This window comes from Gymnoscopelus braueri, assembly GCF_963280865.1.
Source record: "Gymnoscopelus braueri genome assembly, chromosome: 7".
Classification (NCBI taxonomy): Eukaryota; Metazoa; Chordata; class Actinopteri; order Myctophiformes; family Myctophidae; genus Gymnoscopelus; species Gymnoscopelus braueri.
Genome location: NC_137608.1, coordinates 11,406,511 through 11,431,009, shown reverse-complemented (window position 1 = coordinate 11,431,009; position 24,499 = coordinate 11,406,511). Strand labels below are relative to the sequence as shown.

At 40.6% G+C, this 24,499-nt stretch overlaps 1 protein-coding gene and 1 long non-coding RNA gene across 3 annotated transcripts in view; both read left to right on the top strand.

Annotated features, from left to right (window-relative positions):
• LOC308089548 overlaps nucleotides 1-24,451 on the top strand; it is a 204,518-nt gene extending 180,067 nt beyond the window's left edge. Inside the window, exon 2 of the long non-coding RNA XR_013933522.1 lies at nucleotides 21,229-24,451. This is a non-coding gene — a long non-coding RNA (uncharacterized lncRNA). The remainder of the gene's footprint in view (nucleotides 1-21,228) is intronic.
• On the top strand, nucleotides 1,667-24,451 carry LOC308089546 (hippocampus abundant transcript 1 protein-like). 2 transcript variants are annotated; one of them, XM_080434334.1, is made up of 12 exons: nucleotides 1,667-1,948; nucleotides 4,328-4,420; nucleotides 4,694-4,756; nucleotides 6,157-6,284; nucleotides 9,076-9,190; nucleotides 9,994-10,209; nucleotides 11,216-11,329; nucleotides 11,423-11,494; nucleotides 12,994-13,106; nucleotides 14,792-14,889; nucleotides 15,513-15,670; nucleotides 16,956-24,451. In XM_080434334.1, the coding sequence occupies exons 1-12, from the start codon at nucleotides 1,901-1,903 to the stop codon at nucleotides 17,184-17,186; spliced, it is 1,449 nt and encodes a 482-aa protein (XP_080290460.1). In that variant the 5' UTR covers nucleotides 1,667-1,900; the 3' UTR covers nucleotides 17,187-24,451. The 2 variants fall into 2 exon arrangements, with proteins under 2 accessions (XP_080290460.1, XP_080290459.1); XM_080434333.1 differs by having other exon boundaries at nucleotides 16,953-24,451.
• Nucleotides 24,452-24,499: the final 48 nt, after the last annotated feature.

Genomic DNA, 24,499 nt, shown 5'->3' with positions numbered 1-24,499 from the left:
CGTTCTACAAAATGTTATCTTATTTGATTTATAAATCATGCACACAGGTAACAGGGCGCCATGCACTACCAATGGCCATCCCTGTTATATTCGGTTCCTCAAGCTCGATACAGTGTTGAAACTATCACCAATATATAAATCCTATAGGCTATTCCACAGGGGTGGGTCCGGGACCCCTATTGGGGGTCCTCAGAGTTACTACAGGGGGATCTCCAAATCTTTTGTGTGATAGGAACTTTCTTTTTTATATTAACCACTTAAACCCTAGAATCCCTATTCTGAGGGGAACATTAGCCGAAAAATAGCAGATCTACAAGCACACAACGTTGTGAGCTATAGATCGGCTATTTTCGGCAAAGTGGTTGTAGTAGAGCAGGGAAAAAAGAGCAGACCAAGAAGTGGTAGAGTGAAAGGTCAAATTTACTGCAGTAAATTTGACCGTGGCGGCGTGGCCAGTGGGCAAATACTGCGGCATGGTCATGCTGGACCTCCAAAAGGCATTTGACACCGTAAATCACTCTATATCGATTGATAAGCTAAAAGCAATTGGTTTTGATAGCACATCAGTGAACTGGATGCAATCCTATCTGGAGGATAGAGACCAGGCGGTGGTGGTGGAGGTGAACGGAACCCTGTCCCCGCCCCTCCTAGTGAGCTGTTGCATCCCACAAGGAAGCATAAGGGCCTTCACTGTTCCTAATATATGTAAAAGAGTCAAGACATGACACAAGCTTGTGACTGCAATATGTTCTTGCTCGCGGATGACACGGCCAGGCTCTCCTGGTCTCGGACAAGGACAAATTGCAAGTTGAAAAAAAACTCTGAACTCACTAAAATCTGCACCTGGCTCGCTGATAACAAACTCTCATTACACCTGGGTAAAACTGAATCCATTCTCTTTGGGTCCAAAATAAACCTCTGCAAGGCCGATGGCTTCAAACTACCAACAGTCATAAATAAGTGTGAATCCTTACTCCTTCAAAACCTCTCTAAAAGAGTAGGCCTACTTACAGGTGGCTGCAATTCGGAACTGCCCCCTGTAAAAAGTCCAAGCCTATCACCAGAAATGCGCCCCCCCCCCCCCCCCCCCCCAAAAACTGTTTACTGTATACTTTTCTTCTTGATTACTACTCGTTTACATGATGTTTTTGCATAGTATTGTATATTATTGTTTGTCATGAAATGTTTCGATGAATTGAATACACAGGACCCCAACCAATGGAAACAAACAAGCCAATAGAAGCCATAGTGCTTTCTTGGGTTTAATCCTTTTAGGCTAAAAAAACCCCCAAGAAAGCACTATGGCTTCTATAGAAGCAAAACAACACAGAAAGTAGGCTACAGTTCTATACAAGGTCTGCCATAAGGATTTTTTTTAGCAGACCTTGTATAGAACTGTAGGCTACTTTCTGTGTTTCTTTGGCCAAACTGTTTTTTTTTTTTTTTTCAATCAATCAATCAATCAATCAATCAACCAACCAACCAATCAATCAATCAATCAATCAATCAATCAATCAATCAATCAATCAATCAATCAATCAATCAATCAATCAATCAGGACGAAACTATAGCTTCCACCGGGTCGGGCGGGCTACGCTGCATCGCGAAACGCGCGCACGTGTGTGTGGCACAGCAGCACTTCACTCCACCAGCAGGTCGCTGCGAATCAGAGCACAGGAATTTAGAGAAGGATCCCAAAGCAAAGCCCAGGCTGCTATTGTAGGCTAACAACTTTAGCATTCATCCATCCATCCATCCATCCGGGGGCTAAAGCTAACTAAAAACTATTAAAACACACGGACCAACAAACAGCACGCTGGAAGAATCGGCACGCCCGCACACACACTGTCTACATGGACTCGATGTGAACATCAGCGTGAAGAAGAAGCAACGATGTGAGATGGTCCAGGAACAAGAGTCCAATGACATCATGATGGTCCGTGGAACTGTAAGTCATTAGCATTGGCCGGTGGCTAATGTATGCTAACACCACATAATAATAACACAGTGACACTCAGTACAGATGTGTTTTTGACAGCTGTTTGTTGTTATATTGGCTATAACAACATGGCACTGACTATGTTCTATCTATGGTTGGCTAATAAGCAGCTAGCAATGCTAATATCAACTGAGTGATTAACTGACAAACTGCACTGTGCGTATTGTGTGATATAGTGTCTTTCTAAATTGTAAACCCACCATATAACATAACACACAGTACAGATGTGTTCAGTGTTTAGACAGCTGTTTGTTTGTTATTGGCTATAACAACGACACTCACTTACAATTCTATCTATGATCTGATAACTGGCTAATCCAGCATTACTACTATCCGGGCTATACCAGCTAGTAATGCTAGTTTTCAACTGACTGATTAACTCATTGGGGTCCTTGATTGAGTTCCAGGGGGTCCCCCAGCTAAATGGGTCCATTTGGTTCCATTTGTACACTCTCAGAGTTAAATTGACATAGATTTTACAATATAAATTGCGGTCCAAGTGATAGAAATGCCATTAAATGGGGGTCTGTAGCCCTAATGCATGTCAAACTGGGGGTCCTTGAAATTAAAATGGTTAAGAATCCCTGCTAGAGCCGTAAAAAAATCTTCTCTTATGGGGGTCCCGCTGGCATATCTTTTGAAATGGGGGTCCGCGGGCAAATAAGTGTCAAGTGACATGAACAAGTTTGAGAACCACTGGATTAACTGACAACTGCACTTCTGTAATAGTGTCTTTCTAAATGGTATGCTGCTAACCCCCCCACATAGCAAACGGTACAGATGTGTTCAGTGTTTAGACAGCTGTTTGTTACGTTAACCTGCATTGTTTAGCTACATGTAGCAGCAATAATCACCTCACATCCTGAGACTATTCTATCTATGACTGGCTAATAACCAATCTGTCAATTCAATTAATAATAATAATGATTAACTGTATTTATATAGCACCTTTCATGACATGTATGCAGCTAAAAGTGCTTCACAGAGCAACAAAAATAATAATACAAAAATAAATAAAGCAGAAGTGCTTTACAGAAAACTAAGCAATAATAATTGACAGATTAGCTAACTAATAACTTCACTGTGCATACTGTGATAGTGTCTTTCTTACTATTAATTGTCATGCTTTCTTTCATTGTTTATTATTGCTGCTAGCTTGCTAGTCTTTATTTGTTTGTTACTGTTTATTATTGCTGCCATTCTTTATTTATTTTTAATTTTGTATTATTGCTGATACAAAGTGGAAGTGAAACCAAATTTGAACCGAAACCAAATTTGACTGACTGACTGACTGACTGACTGACTGAATTACTTGCATGTTTGCACCTTATCATCATTAAAGAATGAAGTAAATCGAGTGGGTTTTTTCCTTGGGTTCAGTCATCCAGAAGTATCCCATAGAACTGTTTGTCGCATTGGTAACCAATGATTGGTTTTGTGTTGAAAACTAGACAGCAGACATAAGATCTACTGTTATGCAACATCAATGTCAACCTCACAATTTAGTATTTTAGATTTTTTTTTTTTATTATGTTGCTATATGTAGCATATTGTCTCTGTCGGGTGGAAACCTCATATATCCGATAGTTAGTTAGATTTAATAAAATAATAATAAAGTAATAATTAGCAAGTTGCTCAGGTATTTATTTATTATTACTTTGGTAGGTAGACACTTCATCTCCAATGTTCAGCTAATATTTTTGTCACGTTTGCCGAAATGTGGCACCTCTAAGATGGCTGATATCATAAGGTGTGTAGTGGTCACTAATCACTATTTAACTATTAATAAACAGGCAAACGTAAAACAGTAGTGTTAAAGAGAGAGACTGCACTCATGTCATGTCAGCTGCGTTTTACTGTTTCTTGTTAGCTTTCCATTCAAAACCCACATCTATTATCTTCTGCTGTACTGAAATCAGCCCGATGTCAGGGAAAACATCTGAGGTCACACTACAGTACAGTACGTATGGACTGGAATGACCGCAGAGTGAGACAATGGACTGGTTTCCACTTTCCAGCTTACAACCCACATGAATGAATTAATAATGTTGGTGGTTACTTCTCTCCATCATGTCCTTCACTCTCGCTCTCGCACTCTCTCTCTCTCTCTCGCTCTCTCACTCTCGCGCTCTCTCACTTGCTCTCTCTCTCACTTTCATTCCCACTTCCCCCCCCTGCACCTCTCTCTCATCCATCCTTCTTTCTTACTTACGGTATTCCCTCCATACCTTCCTCTCCATAACTATCTTCCTGTTTAAACTAACACACTTCTCATCCCCTCTCTCTCTCTCTCTCTCTCTCTCTCTCTCTCTCTCTCTCTCTCTCTAGTCTGGTGGTAGCAGAGCCAGGGTCAGTCATGCGGTCATTGTAATCTTCCTGGAGTTCTTCGCCTGGGGGCTGCTGACCACCCCCATGTTGACCGTCAGTAAAACACATACATTATTTTTACACTGTGTGTGTGTATATGTGTGTATGTCTGTGTGTGAGACATAAAAAACTATGTTTTATGTGTGTTTGCTTTGTAATTTGTTACACCACTTATCATGTAAACAACCCATGAAACATGGGAATGAAATCTCTTCTCTGCTCTATATTCTCCTCTCCACTTCTCTCCTCTGCTCTCCTCTCTTCTTCACTCCTCTCCTCCTCTCCTCTTCGCTCCATTTCCCCCTCCACCTCTCTATTCCTCTTCAGGTTCTCCATGAGACCTTTCCTCGTCACACTTTTCTGATGAATGGACTGGTTCAGGGAGTGAAGGTAAGGAACAACTGACAAATATCCCATGTCTGTTGCTTGTTGACCAGTTCAGCATGCCACTTACTCTTGTACTTTTTTAAGTTGCTCTGGATAAGCGTGTCTGCTAAATTGTAAATTGGTTGACACCTTGTTAATGTTACAATCACATCATAATGAAGAATTGTGGGGCACCTACTATCTTAACATGAGAACTTTGAGATCAGCTTCTAATAATGCTGTATGAATACTAGTACTGTATGTGACCTAAGGGATGTACTGTAGTCGTTTGTGGACTTAAAGTAGTAGGTCTGATCTATCTATGTGTTAGGGAAACGGCGACAGAGGCACAGCTATTTGTGTTTTCATAATGCTGAAGACGTGAATCAACCAGGTGTAGGGATGGGCATTTAGGTATTGTTTGTAAACGTGTACACGTCGGAATGTTGTGGGTTATCCGCAGCTCACCGTAGCATGATGTCATATTTATAGATGTAACATTGCAGTGCACATCGCAAGCCTTGGGTCACACCAACAGCATAATTGAGGTGTACTGTACGTTGCACAACTAACTGACCTACTTGAGTGCAGCGAGCAGACAGACAACTCGGTGAACAGAGTTTGCATAAAGTTAGTCATTTGTCATCTATATGTTTGGAAGTGCTTTCCCTGTTTCCTCTTTATCAGCTACGGTTTCGGAGCTATGCTTGTCATTTATTTTAAAAGCCAAGCCTTTCAACACTGAAATGAAACTTAACTGGGATTTATCGATCACCGCCTATCCCGTGCCTTTGAAGTTAATATAGATTTTGTGGCGTCTTTCTGTCCAGCAAAATTACGGCTCTGGGCCGAGTAGCATGCCCTAAAGCCTGAAGCATCGTTTTCACTTGTGAGTCCTTCACTACTGGTGCCTATCGGTGCTACCTTGCTTTGGTAGGCAGTGCGGCGTGTGTCTCATAATTGAACCAAGCACTTCTACAACCAATTTAATGTGCATCCAGTCAGAAGAACTGCCGCCAGTTGCTTTGAAAAAGAGAACCAGCGTGTAGAACTGCTAGAGTAGGACGGAATTGTATTAAGAACAATTAAATGTAACATTTAAATAATTAATATTACATTTATTTATTAATTAGAATTTTTGGTTTAATCAGTCTTAAACGGATAGTGAATATTTTGAGTACACAGTGTACCTGACCCATCCCTAACACAGTGATTGACAAATAAAATCCATATTCTACTATTTGAACTGTGTTTGTATGTTAATGATAACGGTGAACATAAGGTCTTATATGATGAATGATAATTCATTCAGAATAATTTATGAGCTGATCCCTGCAATGTTTTACACTACTTTAGTTGACTGTGTGTGTGTGTGTGTGTGTGTGTGTGTGTGTGTGTGTGTGTGTGTGTGTGTGTGTGCGTAGGGTCTGCTGTCATTCCTGTCGGCCCCTCTGATTGGTGCGATGTCAGATGTGTGGGGCAGGAAGTCCTTCCTCCTCATAACGGTCTTCTTCACGTGTGCTCCCATCCCTCTGATGAGACTCAGCCCCTGGTGAGACTACTGTGTGTGTGTGTGTGTGTGTGTGTGTGTGTGTGTGAGACCCACAGCCAATCATAGACATGATTATTACATATTAACCCATTAAGACCTGAAGCCGATTCTACAAATGTCTTCTAAATCCCAACAGTTTTCTGAAAAAGCAGTGGTGTTCAACTTTTTCATGTCAAGGACCCCCAAACTTATATGTATTTGGCCGCGGACCCCCATCTCAAAATATTTTGTTCCAGGGACCCCCAGAAGCAAAGATTGGAGTTAAAAATGTTTGCTTTAAAACAATATATATTCAAAGATTTGCACACATTTTCATGATTTCTCAAAAATAGCAGATCTACAAGCTCATAGCGCGGCACTCGGTGCCGTGCTATGAGCTTGTATATCTGCTATTTTTGAATAGCCAAAGTGTAAAATAATGCTTTTTTTTAGCTCAAATCAAGAAGTGACACAGATGCGTTCCAGGTCTTAATGGGTTAAAACATTTTCAAATAGTTCAAATCTAGGCCAATCTACAAGCTCACAACGTATCGATGTAGATCGGCTAGTTGAACTATTTGACTGTTTTTAAAAAATTGTAAAAAATGGCAACTGAGTTTAGGGATAATGGGTAAGGCCCATGATCTTGTTTTCCAGCTTTGTGTCGCCTCAGTCAATGAAACCGAGAGACAGACAGTGAGGCAGTCAGTCAGTCAGTGAGACGCTTCGGTGCTGAAGCTGTGGCAGTGAACAGTGCCAACATAATGCTGTGTGCTGTTCAGTCACATGCTTCTCATATGAGAGACTTGAGGGGCAAAGATCAGCCCTCAGGGAGCAGGCTTATCCAGTAAAGCAGTCAGTCGGCAAAGCGGCGAGTAAGTAAAGCAGGCAGTCAGTAAGGCAGCCAGCCAGTCAGTCGGTGAATCATTCAGACAGATTAGTAAACCAGTGAATCAGTCGGTACACCAGTCAGTCCTAGTCCACATAATAGTATTGATAGCATTGTCCTCCTATTGACTTCCATTGGGTCATTTGAACACAGGTGTCAACAGCGATAATGTGATCTATAAACTGTACTTTATCCTGTGTCCTGTTTGCTACATGTGCAGGAATGAGGCCTTTGTTTAAGCTGATCTACAATACCCCCAGGCCATGCAGGGAAAAGCTTCTTCATACTTAGACATTTAAAGTTTTACCAATAATAGACTGACGACCTGTAGTTTACACACAACTCTGGCATCTTTCTATTTGTTTCTTAAGGTCAAAATAGCCTAGGAAACTAACAAAACTTACAGTGTTCCATCTAGCCAATGGGAAAACGGCTCATATCCACAAGTCATAAGATGGATAGAGCTGGATAGATAGATAGACCTTTATTGATCCTGCAGGGGAAATTCAGTTGTCACGGCGGTACAGCAGTTATGAAACAGAGGACTGATACAGAAAAAGTGATACAGCTAGGATTTTTATTTATTTTTTGTCATTGAACACAAGTGTACAATGAAATTATCTTGATGGCATCAATCCAATTCAAAATGAGCGATAGAATCCATAGATGTTGGTAGCAGCATAGGTACTACTAGTAAATAAACAATAAAAAGCCAGTGTGTGTACAGGAGTAGGTATTTACACCTACTACTATCACTTGAACTGACACCAAGCATAGTGGAAAAGTTAGGAGTCACAACACAAAGAAAGATAAAAAGGGACAAGACTGCTGAGCATGCCAAAACACGTCTGCTTCCTTTGGCACGCCGGACACCAAAAACTGTTAAGACAAATAACAGAGCCACAGTGTTGCTTTGAGCAGCAGAATGCATAGTGATAAAAACAGGCACTGGTACTTTTTCCTGGAACAACTTCATTAAGAAATAGTGATTGCGCTTTGTTTTTAAGTCATCAATTGAGTGCCCATTGCCTTCTTTACATTCAAGTCTATGAGAAACCGAAATCAAAATAGCAAATCACTGTCACTTCATGAAGTTGTTCCTGGATCAGTACAATGCCTGTGTTCATTGTGATGAATTATGATGAACAAAGCAACACTTTGGCTCTGTGACTCAGATTTTAAGTGTTAAGGTTGGACAACAATGGAGTTCTATGACGTCTCTAAAGGAAATGCTACTGTTTGATTTTATCAGATCAATGGTCTGATAAAACGTGATAATGTCCCATTCAATACATTGATAGCATTCGAAGCAAAAAATTGTAAAAGCTTTATCACGATACAATAACACCATATCAATTATCCAGATAACGATTAGATATTTACAGATATCACACATTCGTTCAAGGCTGCAAATTACATTATGGCTGGCTATTGTTGGCTAGATGGAACACAGGGGAGGCCATAGCTGAGTGGTTAGTGAGCCGCCTGGGCAGCCAGAGGCCCTAGTTCTCACAGGTTCGATTTCAGGCCAGCAATGTGTCGATGTGTCCCTGAGCAAGACTCTTAACCCCTAATTGCTCCCAGAGTAAATGGCTCCTTCACTGCTCCTAGTGATTATGGGTAAATGCAGTGGACAAATGCCACGTATGTGTATATATATTATATATACATATATAGTGACAAACACACCTCAAGGAGTAGGGACTAAATTATTTGTTGTTATTATTATTATTATTATTATTATTATTATTATTATAACACACTTTTTTGTAGGGGAAATGCATTGTAGCTTTTCATGGGCTATCGTAACAATAAGAAGAGAGGAATAATTACACCGCTTTAGTGATCTCTCTGAATAATCTACTTAACCTGTGTCTCTCTGCATGTGTGTGTGTGTGTGTGTGTGTGTGTGTGTGTGTGTAGGTGGTATTTTGCTTTGATCGCTGTATCAGGGGTCTTTGCTGTGACCTTCTCAGTCATCTTTGCCTACGTGGCTGATATCACAGAGGAACATGAGAGGAGCACAGCCTATGGACTGGTAAATATACCATTACTTCTATCTATTTTAGTGCACTGCATTATATGTTATGTTATGGAGACTTTAGCCCTGTTTAGCCTTTAGCCTTTAGCCCAGAACCTCCCCTAAAACATCTGGAACAATGCTCCACACGTCCCAGACTCTTCTCCCTTCTGGCTCCCAAACTATGGAACGAATTCCCCATTGCAGTTAGAACTGCAGACTCAACTCCCAATCTTCCGCCGTAATTTGAAGACTCACCTCTTCAGACTCCACCTTAGCCAAAAGCACTTGCTCTATTCACCCGTTTCCTAGGCTGTGTGTTTTCCACTTCCTGTCGATTTCATTGGATATCATTGGTCATCTGACCAGTTTCATTGTATTTCATAGGATCAAATCGACAGGAAGTGGAAAACACACAGCCTAGGAAACAGGTGAATAGCCTTGACGAACTTGCAGGGTTATGCAACGGTAAAATGTAATTTAGATAGCATGTTATGTAGACAGATACAAGGTTCATTTGTTGACCTGGCATCCTATAGTTTGTATAGTTTCAATGTACAGATCTTTTATTTATTTTTTATTATACTGTTTAGACTGATGATAGGTTATTGGTTTACCTATGATCCTATATTTCTATCTCTATGCATTTGATGTATTGAGAGCGTCTGCTTAATGCCTAAATTGTAATTGTAAATCGTTTGAACGGGGTCAGTCTCTCCGGGTGAGCCGAGGAAAATCGGGATCGGCATCGGACGCAAAAATCTGCCATCAGTATATACTACCATATACCTCACTAAAGATTCTTCTTATCATTATTCTAGGTGTCTGCTACCTTTGCGGCCAGTCTGGTGACCAGTCCGGCCATCGGGGCGTACCTGTCGGCCAACTACGGCGACAGCCTGGTGGTGCTGATCGCCACGGTGATCGCCGTGGTGGACATAGCCTTCGTGTTTTTCGTGGTCCCAGAGTCACTGCCAGACAAGATGAGACTGGCCAACTGGGGATTCCCTTCCTGGGAACAGGCTGACCCTTTTGCTGTGAGTTCACAGGACCTTTTATCCCCATAAACTGACCCCCCTTGCTGTCAGTTCATGTTATCACTAACCCCTAAAACGATGTGAATTCATATGAACTTTAACCCCTATACCGGTGGTCCGGGGATCCCCAGGGGTCCTTTTTGAGGGGGATCTCCATCTAAGTGTTTGAGTTACAAACCAAACGGACCCTTACAGGCTTTAACTCTGAGATCGTACAAATGGAACCCGCATGCTGCGTTCACAGACACTGGCAGATACAAAAGATACACAGAATATCTGTCGATTTGTAGCTGAAGTTCAAACCAACTCAACTTATGTGTAGCTGTTGTAGCTTTTGTAGCAGCTACAAACCGGTGTTGATTTTGACAGCAAATTTTCATTTAGTTTGAGTCAATAGTCTTTTGAATAAAATTCCATTTAGTTTTAGTCATATTTTAGTCATCTGAAATGTTTTACTGTTAGTCTAGTTTTAGTTGACTAAATATCATAAGATTATAGTCGACTAAATCTACAGTTGATTTAATCGACTAAAATGGCGGGCGTTGATGGCGTCGTAGTGGCTGATTTTACACTTGGTTGCATGCTGAAAATAGTCGATCTACAAGATCGTCTATTTTTGAAAAACCGTGAGAATTTGTGCAAATATTTGAATATATAATTTTTAAAGGCAACATTTGTAAAATATTTTGTTCCAGGGACCCCCAGAAGCAAAGATTTGAGTTAAAAATGTTTCAGAAATAGCAGATCTACAAGCTCATAGCGCGGCACTCTGTGCCACGCTATGAGCTTGTATATCTGCTATTTTTGAATAGCCAAAGAAATCTTAAAATGACGCAGATGCGTTCCCGGTCTTAATGGATTCAAATAAAAAAGTTTGAGAACCATTGGCCTAAACTGACCCCTTTGCTGTAAGTCCAGTGTTTCCCCTGTCATTGCCTTGGGGTGGGTAGAGAAATAAAACTGTGTGTGTGTGTGTGTGTGTGTGTGTGTGTGTGTGTGTGTTTAGTCTCTGCGTCGCGTGGGGAAGGACCCCACCGTTCTCCTCATCTGTGTCACAGTGTTCCTCTCATACCTACCTGAGGCTGGACAATACTCAAGCTTCTTCTTATACCTGAGACAGGTAAGCTACAGACGGGTAACGCTGTCATACACTTTACAGTTCATATTGCATCAGTCTCCTGTAAAATATTCTGTTTTTTTCTATGACTTCTAGGTGATAGAGTTCTCACCTGCTGCTATCGCTGCCTTCATCGCCATGGTGGGAATCCTGTCTATTATAGCCCAGGTATGACTATGAACTGTTCTTTTAACCTCAACATACTCTACTGGACGATTTCAAACTGACAACAATAACAGAAATGTTCCTAATGTTTTAAACTTCCAAATTAAGTGCTTACTATGTCTAATTGTCATGCAAGTAAAACGCACAACACTAAAATCAGTAGCACCACACAAGCTAGTTCAAAACAGTAAATATTTAGTAACAACTAAACTGTACGCAAGGTGTACCTTGCAGATTTCGACACCTGGGATCAAAACATTGTCTAATGCATGTCTAAATTCTAGTCATAGTGTGCAGGCTCTTCTCCTTTTCAACGCTACATATAAAATAACCTTAATCAACCTGTCATCACAGTTTTTGAAACACTACAAGGTAATCAGGGATGCAAACAGCTGTCTTTTTGGCGAATGCCCCTTTTTTGGGAGTCCCATCATCTCCTTTTCGTACCCTTTGTGCAGCTGCCTTACACACCACACTAACTGCAAAAAAGTATTGAGGGCAGCATCTGTCCACTACCCGCAGCTGTCATAGTTATCAGAGGACATTTGCTTTTGTTCTGTTTGCTGACATGCTAACATTATCTGATTTGGTTTTGACTTTTAATATTGGCTGGCCCTCTGAGTGCATTACACTGTTTCATGTTAGCTATGTAGCAGCAGGATTAATGCTGTTACCAATACTAATTCACAGTTCCACAATAGGCCTAGATTGTAGCCCACAAACACTGTTGTAATTCACAACTTCTGCTTTAATCAAAACTACACAACAGTTCAGATACACTCAACTATATTTACATGGTGCGTAGGCAGCTAGAAAGGAGGGAGCAGACTGAAGTAAAGTTACATTACATGAGAATTGTTTTTGTGTGAGCTTTAGTTTCTACTGTGCACTTTTACAATCAGTGTTTGGCATAAAAAGTTTAAAGAAAAAGTAGATGCAAGCTTAGACCAGATTTCCTAACCCTACCTAACCTCTAAAACCAGATGTGAAATTGGGCAAAGTGTTCTAATATTTTGCCAATAGGAAATGATATGTCACTGTGGTGTGTTGAAACAATAATTTCAGAGAAGTTCTGTTAAAGCTCATAATGCTGCAATTAATGCTGCAATTAATTAATGTCGCTGATTGCTTTACAATTAGATGTAGCTACGCAGATGTTTCTTAGTAACCATTCACACCATTACTAAAGATTCACTAGTTAAGACATTTCTTAAGTTTCAGTGGTGCATGCAATTCAGTACATAGCTTTGATCGGGTGCACTAGTAGTTACTAAGAGTTTTGTGAAGACTTTACATGCAAATGTATAGTAATGAAAGTGTTAAGATGCAAACAACAATCCAGATGTTACACCACTACTGTTAGTTATATTTCCGTGAAATTGACAAGGGATTTATTTCTCTGTCTGTCTGTCTGCCTCTCTCTCTCTGTCTCTCTCTCTCTCTCTCTCTCTCTGTCTCTCTGTCTCTCTGTCTCTCTGTCTGTCTCTCTGTCTCTCCCTCAGACGGTGATCTTCAGTATTCTAATGAGAACTATAGGTAATAAGAAAACAGTTATGCTGGGTCTTGGCTTCCAGATCTTCCAGCTGGCCTGGTACGGCTTTGGATCAGAACCATGGTCAGTTGTGTGTGTGTGTGTGTGTGTGTGTGTGTGTGTGTGTGTGTGTGTGTGTGTGTGTGTGTGTGTGTGTGTGTGTGTGTGTGTGTGTGTGTGTGTGTGTGTGTGTGTGTGTGTGTGTGTGTGTGTGTGTGTGTGTGTGTGTGTGTGTGTGTGTGTGTGTGTGTGTGTGTGTGTGTGTGTGTGTCAAACATGAATTTGCATGTGAACGCCAAAGATCTGTGGTACTGTGTCGAAACGCTCGATCATTTCCTGTGGAAGTGGAGTTGACGCCCAACACACAAAATGAAGTGTTAACCTCGTTTGCGCTGACTGCTGCTCTGTGTTAATGGCAAAAGCCCCTAATGTCACAATGCAGTGCCCAAGATTTCATGTGTCACATTTCAACTGCTAGCAGCACTCCGTTATTCTCATGTCGTCCACTTTACTGGGCATTGAATACAGCTCTCCATTCTTGTCATATTAAGCTCTATTTTATACTTCGTTGTATGATGATGCAACGCAAAAGTTGTGACATTAGTCAATCTACAAGCTCAAAATGCGTCGCATCGTGCCTTTAGTGTTACCCCTGTCAAATGCACTTAATGAATTGATGCATTGAACCATCAGGATTTATTCAGGCTCAAAATTTAGGGTAAGGCCCCAAGTTAACAGAATTATAACAATATACTCTTCTAACAATTCTAAGCCACCAATAATGGTCAGTGTTTTCTTTTCCACATACATCAGTGATTTGCATTACGATCTGGTGGTATGGTGAGGACCCAAATGCAGACAGCCAGGAAGAAATAGAGTTCAAACCCATGATTGGGGATTTAATACAGGAAAACAGGGAAAACGTCACAATCATTAACCAACATGATACAACACTAAACATGATGTGACACCAAACAATGACTCGACAAGGACTGACTGGGGAACAAGACTAATATACACATGAGGACTGATTACACAATACAGCTGGGGAAGACAAGAACATAGAACCATGAAAACTAGAACATGAACATAACACATAGAAATACAAGACCTAGACAAGACAGGCAAAGTCTGTGACATTACATTGCTAGAAACCCACCACTAAGGCCTGTGTTTTAATACGATTACATGTATAGATACCTTTATCTAAAATAATTGAAGTATTCAGCAGATATCTCAGTGCATCATTTGGTATAGCAGCACCTACATTGATGTGGGCAAATCAAATGGACAAGCAGAACTGGGCAATACTAAATGTAACTACCACTTCATATATGCATAAATGCAGAACTATCCACTTTATGAATCATCAGCATGCACAGAATCAACAACTACCGGTAAATGCTTTTGCACATTTTTATAACTAAATGATGAAGTTGTTTTGAAGTTTGGACATGAACCATTTTTTACTCATCCGTAAAATGGACAATATTGCCTCTATGGGAATGATAGTCTTCTAGTGTGCCACCTGCTGGTAGGACAGCCACATTGTTCCAATAAAATGCATGGAATGTTCCATTAAATTTGACAGTTTTTTGGGGGACACAATTTCTCCCAGGCATCTGCAGCAGGTTGAAGAAAAGAGACAAAGATATATATTCGTATCGACACATGATGCATGTATTATTGATTTTATGATTGAACACTGTGATTGATCAATATGAACAATGACTCTGTGTAAATAAATTGTGTGTGTGTTTGTGTGTTAGGATGATGTGGGCAGCGGGTACAGTAGCAGCCATGTCGTCCATAACGTTCCCGGCCGTCTCTGCTCTGGTTTCTCGATGTGCCTCTCCTGAACAGCAGGGTAACTACACACTTGTCTGTCTGTCGGTCGGTCGGTCTAGCTCTCACAATCTTCAATAGAGCACTTAAGTCTGACGTTGTTCACGCATCCTACCTGGGTCGCGTTTTTTTCCCCCATTCTGAATTCCCATAGACTGAATTCCCATCACGTCAAATACGAACTGTGTTCCAAAAATAAACAAATGATGCTGGCGGTTTGACTCTTATGGATATGAAGCATCAACTGACGGCGAGAAAACGCTAATGTTACTTCCGCCGAATTAGTTACATTTTCGCCACAAACAGACTGTATCAAATATGAGTGACTGACTATCATAAACGATACAAAGCCACCTCCATGACAATATTGCTGAGACAGTTTGTTTATTTTTGGATCACAAGTCTTATATGAGACGATTCTAAGATGACCCAATGTTATTTTCCATAGAGAAATTACTCCCGCGACCCAGGGGATGAACGAGTGACGTCAGGACTTCTGTGCTCTATTGTTTCAATTCATTGTGTTTTATTTGCATGAAGGTTTCTCTGTTTCTGTTAATTATGTGTTTTCAGCCGCCAACTTTCTACTTTCTTATTGTGTTACATAATAAACGTGTGTGTGTGTGTGTGTGTGTGTGTGTGCAGGTGTGGTCCAGGGAATGGTAACTGGCATCAGAGGGCTGTGTAATGGCTTGGGACCAGCTCTCTACGGATTCATTTTCTTCCTGTTTAATGTGGAACTCAACGAACCCACTTTGTTGAACCCACTCCAACCAGTAACACCGACCCAACGCAACACACAGGTACACTCACAACTACACAACACGCGGGTACACTGCACAAAGCTAGAACACGTACTGTAGGTGCACTGCCTTGACTACACAACTATGCTATTACACACAGATACACTCACGTCATTTATTAGTAGGGTTGTTGCAAGTAGCGCAGTGTCATGAGACTCACAGGGGACACATTTTAATAGATATTATAAATAATGTATAAATCTTCAAGGGACAGTGGGAAGAGGTTCTTGTAGTGTTAATAAAACTTCAAAACAACATCATTTAGTTATACAAATGTGCAAAAGCATTTAGCTGTTGATTCATGCATGCTGATGATTCATAAAGTGGATAATTCTGCATTTATGCATATATGAAGTGGTAGTTACATTTAGTATGTGCTAGAGCCTCCACTCACACACGTAAAGGAAGGCGCACAAAGTTGAGACAAGATTTCTCATAAGGAGAGAGACATATAGTCTAATATGGACAAACTATTCTAAATCCTCAACATGTTCTCATGTATTAACATCTTTGTTAATACATGACATCCCCTTTTTAAGTCTCGATTCCATCTGCGTTTTCCGCATTGCGGAAATCTTAAAGCGCTAAAACAGATGGTGCACTGACTGAGTGCTGTGGTGACAGTACTACATCAAGTTTAATTAACTGAAACACATAGTGGCAGAAAGGCAACCGTGCAAGTTTGGGTGTGTGGAGAAAAAAAACATGTTTCATAGCATAATGTTTAGTAGCAGTGGTGGAAAAAATACTCACATTTTTTACTTAAGTAAAAGTATCAATACTGCAATGTAAACAAGTTGAAGTCCGTAATTCAAAATGTACTTGAGTAAAAGTACAAAAGTATCGGCATGAAAATGTGTAGTAAAAGTACTCATTATACAGTATGTCACATTTCACAAGATTTCTAAAAAAATATTTTGAAAATAGCCGATCTACAAGCTTACAATGCGTCGCGATGCGACGCATTGTAAACTTGTAGATCGGCTATTTTCAAATGGCCAAAATGTATATAGGGCTGAAGTAGTTTTGTAATCATAATCAAAAGTAACTAGTAACTAAGTTTTCAAATAATTGTAGTGGAGTAAAAGTACAATATTTGCCTCTGAGATGTAGTGGAGTTGAAGTACAAGTACTGAAATTTTTAAATACTCCAGTAATGTTAAAAAGACCTCAAAACTGTACTTGAGTAAATGTACTTAGTTACTTTACACCACTTGTTTAACACAGACTCTCTGCATAGTACTGTGTATATAATTAACCTCTGACTCTTGGCTCACTCTAGAAGTCAGTGATTCCTGGTCCTCCCTTCCTGTTCGGAGCCTGCAGCGTCCTGTGTGCCATACTGGTCGCCTGCTTCATCCCTGACCACCACCGATCGGCCGACATCAAGACCACCTGCTCCGCCCGCAAGTCTAGCACCGCCTCCGCCACGCACGCCCAGAGCGCCAACCCCATGGTCACCATCACCAGCGACACGGAGGACATCGAGCCACTTCTACAGGACAGCAGCTTGTGACTGACGGCTCGGGAGACCAATCACGCAGCTTTCCCCGACTGTTCCTACTAGTCCTATACCCTCCTTCCATTACATCTCTCTCTATCTCTCACTCTCTCTCTCTCTGTGGTAGTGGTGGGAAAAAAACGTTCATTTCAGTGAACGAACGATTTCGTTCACGGCAATGATTAGTTCAAATGATTCGTTCACATTCTCGTTCAGTAGCGCTATTTTCGAGTGAAAAACACCATCGCGGGGAGGGTTATTATTACGTTGCGCGTACAGCCCGCCCTCCCGTCCTGTGTACGGGGGGAGGGGATGGGGGGGCATGAACGAAAGCGTGAACGTAGCAGTTTCAGGAAGTGTGCGAACTCGTTCACGGCAATGAACTAGTTCTTTTGAACAAATCGATCATGAACGACCCATCACTACTCTGTGGAACCAGAGGTTTGTTCATAAACCCACATTCATCATTTATTTTGTCATTTGGAACCATGTTGAGTGTAAAGCAGGTACCTGCTAGTAAGTGCATGTTCCCCAGCACTCCAACCTCCTGAGACACACAGCAGGAAGTACCTAATCGCTAGTAGACGTTACTCGTGGGGGGGACAGGACATAAAAGTATTTCACTGTTGCTCCTGTAGTTCCTGCTGTTGGTCTGCTGGGGGTGCTGTCAGTTGTTAAAGTTTTCATTGTTTCTGCAGGCTGTGATTCGCATGTACAGTAACAAGCGCTATAGGTAGCATTTGCTACCTTGTAGTCCAGTCCAGAGCAATGTACCTTCTGTCTTCAAAGCCGCAGGTCTGAGTCTGGAAGTTTTTTTTTTAAATTTAAATTTGATTTTATTCCCAATATAGTCATTGTCGCCAACTCCCTCGCCCCCCCAGCCCCTCCCCATGTGTACCGAGGTCTCTGTCACGACCTGTGGATGGTGTTGTAAACCAGGGGTTCCCAACCTTTTCCACATGCCAAGGACCCCCGAAATAGCCATAGCCTCTGGCTGTGCCCACCCTACTGGGAAATGGCTTTAAGAGATAAATAAAAGACAATAAGACGATCTGCAAACTCACAATGCACTCAAAAATACACATGGAGCCACCTGACAGTGGGACATAAGGAGTTTCACCAGGAGAGAGTAAATGTTCCTGCCGTCTTCACTAGCCCCCCTACCCCCCCACCCCCTCCCTCCCCAGCGGAACCTGTCGTTGTTTATAATCCTTCCAACTGAGAGGAGAAGTGAGGAGTTGCATGTCATTCGTGCACAACTAGGCCTAAAAACAACAAAGGGTCGCGGCACACTCCTCGTAGCTTGCGATGCCACAACCTTTATTTAAGGACCGAGAACAATAACATGTAAAATGTATTGTGTTTCGGACAGCAAAGCTGCCTTTTTCAGGGACCCTGAAGAGAGAGAGAGAGAGACGATCAGATGAAGCCCCCCTCAGACACAAGCAGTGTGGGAAGCTGAGTTCTCCCAAGTAGCAGCGGTTTCCTGAGTTCAAACCATGACATGACTCTATACCAGAGTTTTAAGTTCATCTTCTACATGCCATGGTAGAGTTTTAAGGCTGTCTGAACTGTTCGGTGCATTTTAGTGTTCCCTGCCCTTCAATTAAAAACGTTGGGCATTACAAGCTAGAAGCGTGCGGCGATCCTTTGTTTTATTTTTTTTTGGTGAGTGTTTTACCGTTGGCCGGCACCTCAAAGAGACTGCTGTGCGTTTGTACCTCTTTAAAACATGTACAACTCGGCCTATACCGTAATATCACGGGTTACTTGGCAACGGCCACGGAGCAGGTCTGTGGAGCCAACATGGACACCGGTGGATGGGATTGACTCGCAGTGAGCTGGTCGGGGCTGTGACCATCACCATCTTCTCCTCACAGTTCTTCCTGGTGTGTTTATATGTTGAAGGAGAGAGAGAGAGCAGAGAATATTTCAGCAAAAAAATATTTTGTCTGTTTTTTGAAGTGCTTTTAGGTGCATTTGATTTAACTACCTGAGCTCCCACAAACAACAAGCCCCTAAACCAGGTTAAGATGCATCAAGTTCTTGTCTTTTTAATTGCTCAAATACTTGAAATGTGTTCTGTTCCGGGACTCATTGTAGCTTTATGTTTTATTTTTTAACGGAGGTTTTTTGACTGATCTTGCTTGGCGCCTCAAAGTGCTTATCCCCCTCCCTCCAGGACAGGAGGACGCCAGGTTAAGGAAACTCAAGAGCTCCAATAGTTCCAGTAGTAGTTACAATGGGTAACGGGAAGAGTGGGCACTAAGGAAGAGTGGGCACCTCGATCTAATATTGGCCATTTTGTCAAAAAAAAAAAGAAGAAACGAAAAAAAAGGAAATTGTCTGAAGTAATGTAAAATATAAACGACGGCACATCATTATCAGACTTAAATTTTAACTATTTTAGGTCTGATAATGATCCTTAAACTTCTTGTTTATGGCCAAAATGATTGGAGTTTTGTAGCAATTTGTTGCAATTGTGGAAATATTAGGCCTTAATTGGCGAATGTTCAAGCATGATCTAATCATGTATACTTTACATTACTTTACAATACCATTTTCCAAATATTAGATTTTTTAACATTTTGGGATAAATTGCCAATTTTACATGGAGGTGCCCACTCTACCTTAGTGCCCACTCTTCTTGTATCCGTTACAATGCAGTACCGGGATCAGTGATCTGGTATTTATGTTACTGTGCAATGAAGCCGCTGTTCTCTGGTTACTGTTAGGTTTTTCAGTTCATACAATGTAAATGTCAATACCATGAAAAGGTCAGGAAAGTACAATATTATGGATTATTATTATTGATAGAAAGCAGGTCATTGTGCCATATATTCATTATTTTTACTTCATTAACTTGCCTTTCATTTTGTCAGACATTTGAAATGTGAGTGAGTAGGACCTAAACATCGAACCAAGACATTCCAAACGAATGTACACACACACACACACACACACACACACACACACACACACACACACACACACACACACACACACACACACACACACACACACACACACACACACACACACACACACACACAGTCTAGGTTGGACCTGAGATGTGGTTGTTTTCTCTTTTTTTTTTACTTTCTCGTGCACATGCTCCTCATACAGAATATATCCTGCATGAAAACATACATTTCAATTGCCAACATTTAAACACGTTGAGATGATCTTTTCACCATCAGAGAATAATTGTCTCAATTAGAATCAAATTAAAGATGTAATCAGAGAGATTGATATGGTTCTTTGCATAGGAAGTTGTCTCAATCAATTCCCTTAAGGGTGAATTATATTTGCAAGCCGGCGCCATGCACAGAAAAATGGCAGATCCCCAAGCTGACAACGCATCACGCTGCAATGTGCTGAGGTTGTAGATCTGCGTTTAGATGTTTTGTTGCATGACACGGTGCGCAAGCAAGTATAGCTCAGGCTTTATTCTCTTGGTGATGTTATTCTTTTTGCGATCTTTAAAGCATCTGTGTGGTTTGTTCCGGTTGCTTTCTGTCGCTCATCGTAGCTGTGTTTTTTTTTTCACTGCCTTTCGTTTGTGCTTTTGACACTAACCACTCTTGTCTGTGTGTTTGGTTTCATCTGACTGACGGTTCTGTCCAGTGGTGGAAAAAGTAGATTTTGTACTTCAAACTGCAATGTAGAAATATTCTGTTACAAGTAAAAGTCCAGAATTCAAAATTCACTTGAGTAAAAGTACAAAAGTATTGGCATCAGAATGTACTTAAAGTACCAAAAGTAAAAGTACTCATTATGCAGACTGTCCCATTTCAAGTTTTCAAATGTTTAAAAAATCGTTTGAAAATTGCAGAGCTACAAGCTCACAATGCGTCGCATCGCAATGCATTGTGAGCTTGTAGATCGGCTATTTTCAAATGCCCAAAATCTATAAAGTAACTAAAGTTTTCAAATCATTGTAGTGGAGTAAAAGTACAATATTTTCCTCTGAGATGTAGTGGAGTAGAAGTAAAAGTACAGAAAATTGGAAATACTCAAGTAAAGTAAAAAATACCTCAATTATACTTAAGTACAGTACTTGAGTAAATGTGCTTAGTTACTTTCCACCACTGGTTCTGTCAAGCTCAATGTGTACTCAGTCGCACGACAGAACTGATCTACAAGCTAGCGACGTGTTGCTATAGTGTATAGTCTGTAGGTCTGTTCTTGTTGGCAAGCAACACCCCGTCGTGTGATAGGGTATAAATTAGCCGTTACTCTGTACACAGTTTGTTACTGAGGTCAGTTTCTCTTCCACAATCACCAAGTTGAAACGTGGAAGAGAACTGTTTTTTTCAGCTGGTTTTCAACTGGTGTTGTTCAACGACCCCATGACCATGATTTAGCTCTCAACTCTTATCAGAACATCTCTATGCATGGCCCCCCGTTTTATAAAAAACTACATGGTTCTGTTTGAATCTAGACCAAGCATCATGCAACCAGTGTTGGGTATGCAAAGTTCTGAATGGTAAAAGGATAGTTCACCCCCAAAATAACTTTTTTTCTATCGATTACTCACCCCATGGAGACTTGAATTCATGGATTTTTATTTATTTATTTTTGTCACATTCCTAAGCCAATAATTTGATGACGAGCAGTGGGTTCCTCCTACCGGAATCCACTGCTTGTCATCAAATTATTGGCTTAGGAATGCGACAAAAACAAAAGGATATCCATGAATTCAAGTCTCTATCGGGTTGAACTATCCCTTTTAACCATGAAAACCCAGCAAAGGTTGACCACCAAAAACAGGCAGGTGTTTACATATCTTGTCTATCCTGGATAACATTAATGTTAATAACTAATTAATGATGACATCATAGTGTGTTGTAATAACAGCTTGTCTGGGTGGCTGTGAACAGCATAGCTTTTTTATTTTTTACCTTCGATGTTTTAAATATGAATATTAAAGTACAAACTGTCTAGTATATAAACAGTTATTGGTCATCATAGAGATTAGCATCTGATGATACATATTTGGGTTTTTGCAGTGGAATGACCGTTTATCCAAAATATTTTATATTCATTCTAGAAAACCTTTCGTTTTGACATATCTGTGTGTTGAGTGTCATCGTGCATTATAATTTTTTTGCAAACAAACATTTCATTGAATTCCAGCAGTATTGTAACATCGCTCCGTGTTACGTTATCTTTGCTTCTCACCTCTTCTCTGAAAGATACCGATGTCAGAAATGGGGGAAAAAAAACAGAGCTCTATTTTTGTAAACAACCCCGTAGTTGTGAATGTTCTTTTAGTTCTAATCTTGTGTTGTGTTCGGTCAAACACAGGTTGAACTGTCCTGTCCCGTCCCACGCAATGCATAATGATAACGCCACTAACTGCTTGTGTGTGTGTGTGTGTGTGTGTGTGTGAGAGATGTGTGTTATCAAGGTCAGAGGCTGTGACCTGGGTTCAGGTTTCATCACAATAATGCCATAAAGAATGACTAGATGAACTATACTTCTGTACAACAGGAGTTTCACTGGTCAGACAGTGTTTTTGTCTCTGTTGAACAGACAGTGTTTTTGTCTCTATTGCAGTGGTTCTCAAGGCCGTGACACCCCCCCCCCCCCCCATCCCCAAATAATCATATTTTGAACAGGGGACCCCCCCACCCTGACAAGCACTTGGAATGTAGGAATTGAGGCATTACATTTAGTTTGACTCGGTTCCACAGATAAATATTCTGAAAATGCCGTAGATCTACAAGCGAAGTGTTGTGAGCTTGTAGATCGGCTATTTTCAATTGTTTTGCCTCTTTCTTATATCATTAGACAATTTGGCCAATGTTTGTTTGAGCAGTTTTTATAGGATAGTTTGCTGATTACTTTTGATGCAGTGATGTTTTTTTTTGTTGAGGTATTAAAAAAGTCTTAAGTCCTTAAATTGTCACTTCACTGTCATCTGCCCCCCCCCCCCAATTCACAGGTTGAGAACCACTGCCATAAATAATGACTAGATGAACTACACTTCTGTACAACAGGAGTGTCACTGGACAGATGGAGTTTTTTTTGTCTCTGTTGGGACAGATGGTATTGTTTGTCTCTGTTGGACAGTGTTTGTCTCTTTCAGACAGAAAGTGTGCTGCTTGTCTGTCTGTGAATGTCCTCCATGTTGCTGCCAATTCTCAACAAAAAAAAAGAAGTGTTGTCTGTTAAATATTAAATAATGTCCTGCATAACATCACCATGGTAACGTTATGGACAACACAATGTACAGAAACAACCACGTAAGCTAGACCGTGGGGCCAACATGGCTGCCAGTCGGTGGTGTCTGTCTTCGGCTCTGAACCTATGAACCTGCTCTTGTAGGCCTACTCCACAACTGGTTTAGAAGAATCGCAGCGTATTTGTTTTTAACCCATCAAGACCAGGAACGCATCTGTGTGTCATTTTAAGATTTCTTCGGCTATTAAAAAATAGCAGTTATACACGTTCTTAGCGCAGCACCGACCTTTAGATCTGCTATTTTTGAAAACATTTGAAAACTTGTGCAAATCTTTGAATGTAGTATATAATTTTAAAGCGAACATTTTTACTCTGTTACAACTTCTGGGGGTCCCTGCAACAAAATATTTTTAGATGGCGGTCCACAGCCAAATACATATAATTTTGGAGAACCACTGATATTAGAGCAACATACGTTTAAAAAAAAAATGTTTAGAAGACATTTGTAGTATCCCCAGAAGCAAAGATTTGAGTTACAAATGTTCGCTTAAAAATATATATATTCAAAGATTTGCACAAATTAATAATTTTCCCCAAAAATAGCAGATCTACAAGCTCATAGCGTGGCACTCGGTGCTGCGCTATTAGCTTGTAGATCTGCTATTTTTGAATAGCCTAAGAAATCTTAAAATGACAGATGCATTCCCGGTCTTAATGGGTTAGCTTTTTTTTAAATGCAACACATGTTGCTAAGGTTATCGCTATACCACAGAACATAAAGATCATAATTCACTTATATATATGCAGTTAAATGATGCTGATTTCCAAATGGACTGGTCTGGGGTCTGCCTGTCGGACCCTATGCGGTGTACATGATGCATAAACATTTGCTGATTGCTGCACTTTATTCATTTCAATGAAACGTGTGCCTCCAAATGATTCATGTTAAAAAAAAACTGTTGTATTTTTTAAACTGATGGTGAATGATGTTTCCATGGGTGGTGCATTTGTAATTGCTTTTTCTTTTATGGTTATTAAAACTGTAATTTTGAATAATCTTAATGATATTAATAAAGAGAAATGTACGGAAATGTAATGCTTGAATGTATTTTTTTTAGATTGTTTTTAGATTAGGTTTA